The 1,759-nt window shown below is 53.0% G+C and overlaps 1 protein-coding gene across 1 annotated transcript; it reads left to right on the top strand.

The window, feature by feature from the left end:
* Positions 1 to 955, top strand: LOC136302569 (olfactory receptor 6E1-like; the record flags this gene model as incomplete). Its single annotated transcript, XM_066206040.1, is given in 4 exon segments — positions 1 to 35; positions 37 to 372; positions 374 to 504; positions 507 to 955. Coding segments are annotated over 4 exon segments (951 nt in total), but the record flags the coding sequence as incomplete, so codon positions are not given.
* Positions 956 to 1,759: the final 804 nt, after the last annotated feature.

Below are 1,759 nucleotides of genomic sequence, written 5' to 3'. Positions count from 1 at the left end.
ATGTTCCTGTCTCAGCAAGATGAGCAGGAATTCAGCACCAGAAAATGCAACAGCAGTTACTGAGTTCATCCTAGAGGGTTTCCCAGAGCATGATCCAAGACTGCGGATGTTTTTATCTCAGGTCCTTCTGCTCATGTACCTGACAACAGTGATGGGGAATGAAACCATCCTTTTCCTCCTGTGTGTGGATCACCACCTGCAAACCCCCATGGACGTTTTCATCTGCAGCCTGGCCTTCCCGGAAATCTGGTTTACATCCTCCACAAGCATCAAATGGTTTGTGATGCTGAGTTCTGGTCAGAACACTCTCTCACTAAGCAGCTGCTTTGCCCAAAACTATTTTTATTTTGCCCTGGGCTGCACAGAGTTTTTCCCTGGTTGTCATGTCCTTTGACCGCTGTGTTGCCATCTGCCACCCTTTGCTCTATGCTGACATCACAAAACCTCAGCTCTGTGTCCACCTGGGTGTTGCTGCTTGGGTCCTCGGCTTTGTCCTGCTGAGCTACTGCTGCTCATCCTCTCTGAGCTGTCTTTCTGTGGCTCCAAGATCCCCCATTTCCTCTGGGACAACTCCCCCTTGTTCAAACTGTCCTGCTCTGACACCAGCCTGCTTTGGGAAACAGACTCTGTCTTCTTACCGTGTGTCGTGCTGGGCTCCTTATGTTTGACTCTGGCATTTGACATCTGTGTCCTTTTCTGTGTTCTGCATCTTCCAGCAGCCTCTGGGAGGAAGAAAGCTTTGACCACGTGTTCTTCCCATCCCATCACCTTATCCATTGCCCGTGGGAGCTGCATTGCTCTCTGCACGTGTCCCGCAGAAGATGTTTCCTTGAGGAACAACAGAACTGGAGCTCTGCTGAACACAGTCCTGTTCCCATTCCTAAATCCATTCATCTGCAGCCTTGGGAACAAATCTGTGATCCTGGCCCTGAACAAATCCATTGCCAGGCCAAGAACAAAGCCTTTCCTCTAAGCATGGTGCATTTCTGGAAAGCCATCCCAAGGATCTGGTATCATCTGTTACACAAAACCAGTGCCTGTGTGTGCAGCCTCCAAACACAGCTGCCTCAGGAGATTGATGCTCCTGCTGGGTTGTGTCAGGTTAAGAGAGAAGAGACTCATCTGCACTCCCAGACAGGGCACCAACAATGGCAGCAGGACAAACTCAGTTCATTCTCTGCCTGGGCTGCTCCCGGGCCCATCTCAGGAGAGCCACCAGCTCGTTAAGAGCCCATCTCTGGAACAGAGAAGAGCTCAGAGGAACAGTGGCAAGTGACAATCCAAATTACAGCTCCTGAGCAATGGACACCTTGTCCCAGCTCCTTTCCTGGGACAGCCATCAGCCCTGCTTTGAAACCCCAAAGTTTGAAACCCTAAAGTCACCCTCCCAGTAAAGAAAGACTTTCTCCTGTGCAGTCTAAACCCTCCCTGGTACAGCTTTGAACCATTCTCACACGTTCCATCCCAGGATATCAGGGAGAAGAGAAAGGGAAATGCAGGGCAGAGCCAGGGGGGCAGCGAGATGGGAGTGTGCAGCCTGCAGGGACACAGCAGCAGCTGTGGGACAGCGCAGGACAAGCTGTGCTGGATGTGGCCAAGGGCCTGGCAGGGCTGGCAGTGCCCAGGAGAAGCCAAGTCTTGGTGCCCTGGGGCACAGCAGGGTCTGTGCCACCAAGGGCTGGGAGGGGACACCTTGTCCTGAGGCCCTGGGGCCTCCTGGCACAGACCAGCAAGGCTGGGCACTGTCACCCCCTTGTCC

The sequence above is a fragment of the Chamaea fasciata genome, unplaced genomic scaffold (genome assembly GCF_029207755.1).
Source record: "Chamaea fasciata isolate MVZ Bird 193981 ecotype frontalis unplaced genomic scaffold, bChaFas1.0.hap1 SCAF_29, whole genome shotgun sequence".
Taxonomy (NCBI): domain Eukaryota; kingdom Metazoa; phylum Chordata; class Aves; order Passeriformes; family Sylviidae; genus Chamaea; species Chamaea fasciata.
The sequence above is the reverse complement of the archived record's forward strand: the minus strand, read 5'-3'. Positions and strand labels throughout refer to the sequence as shown.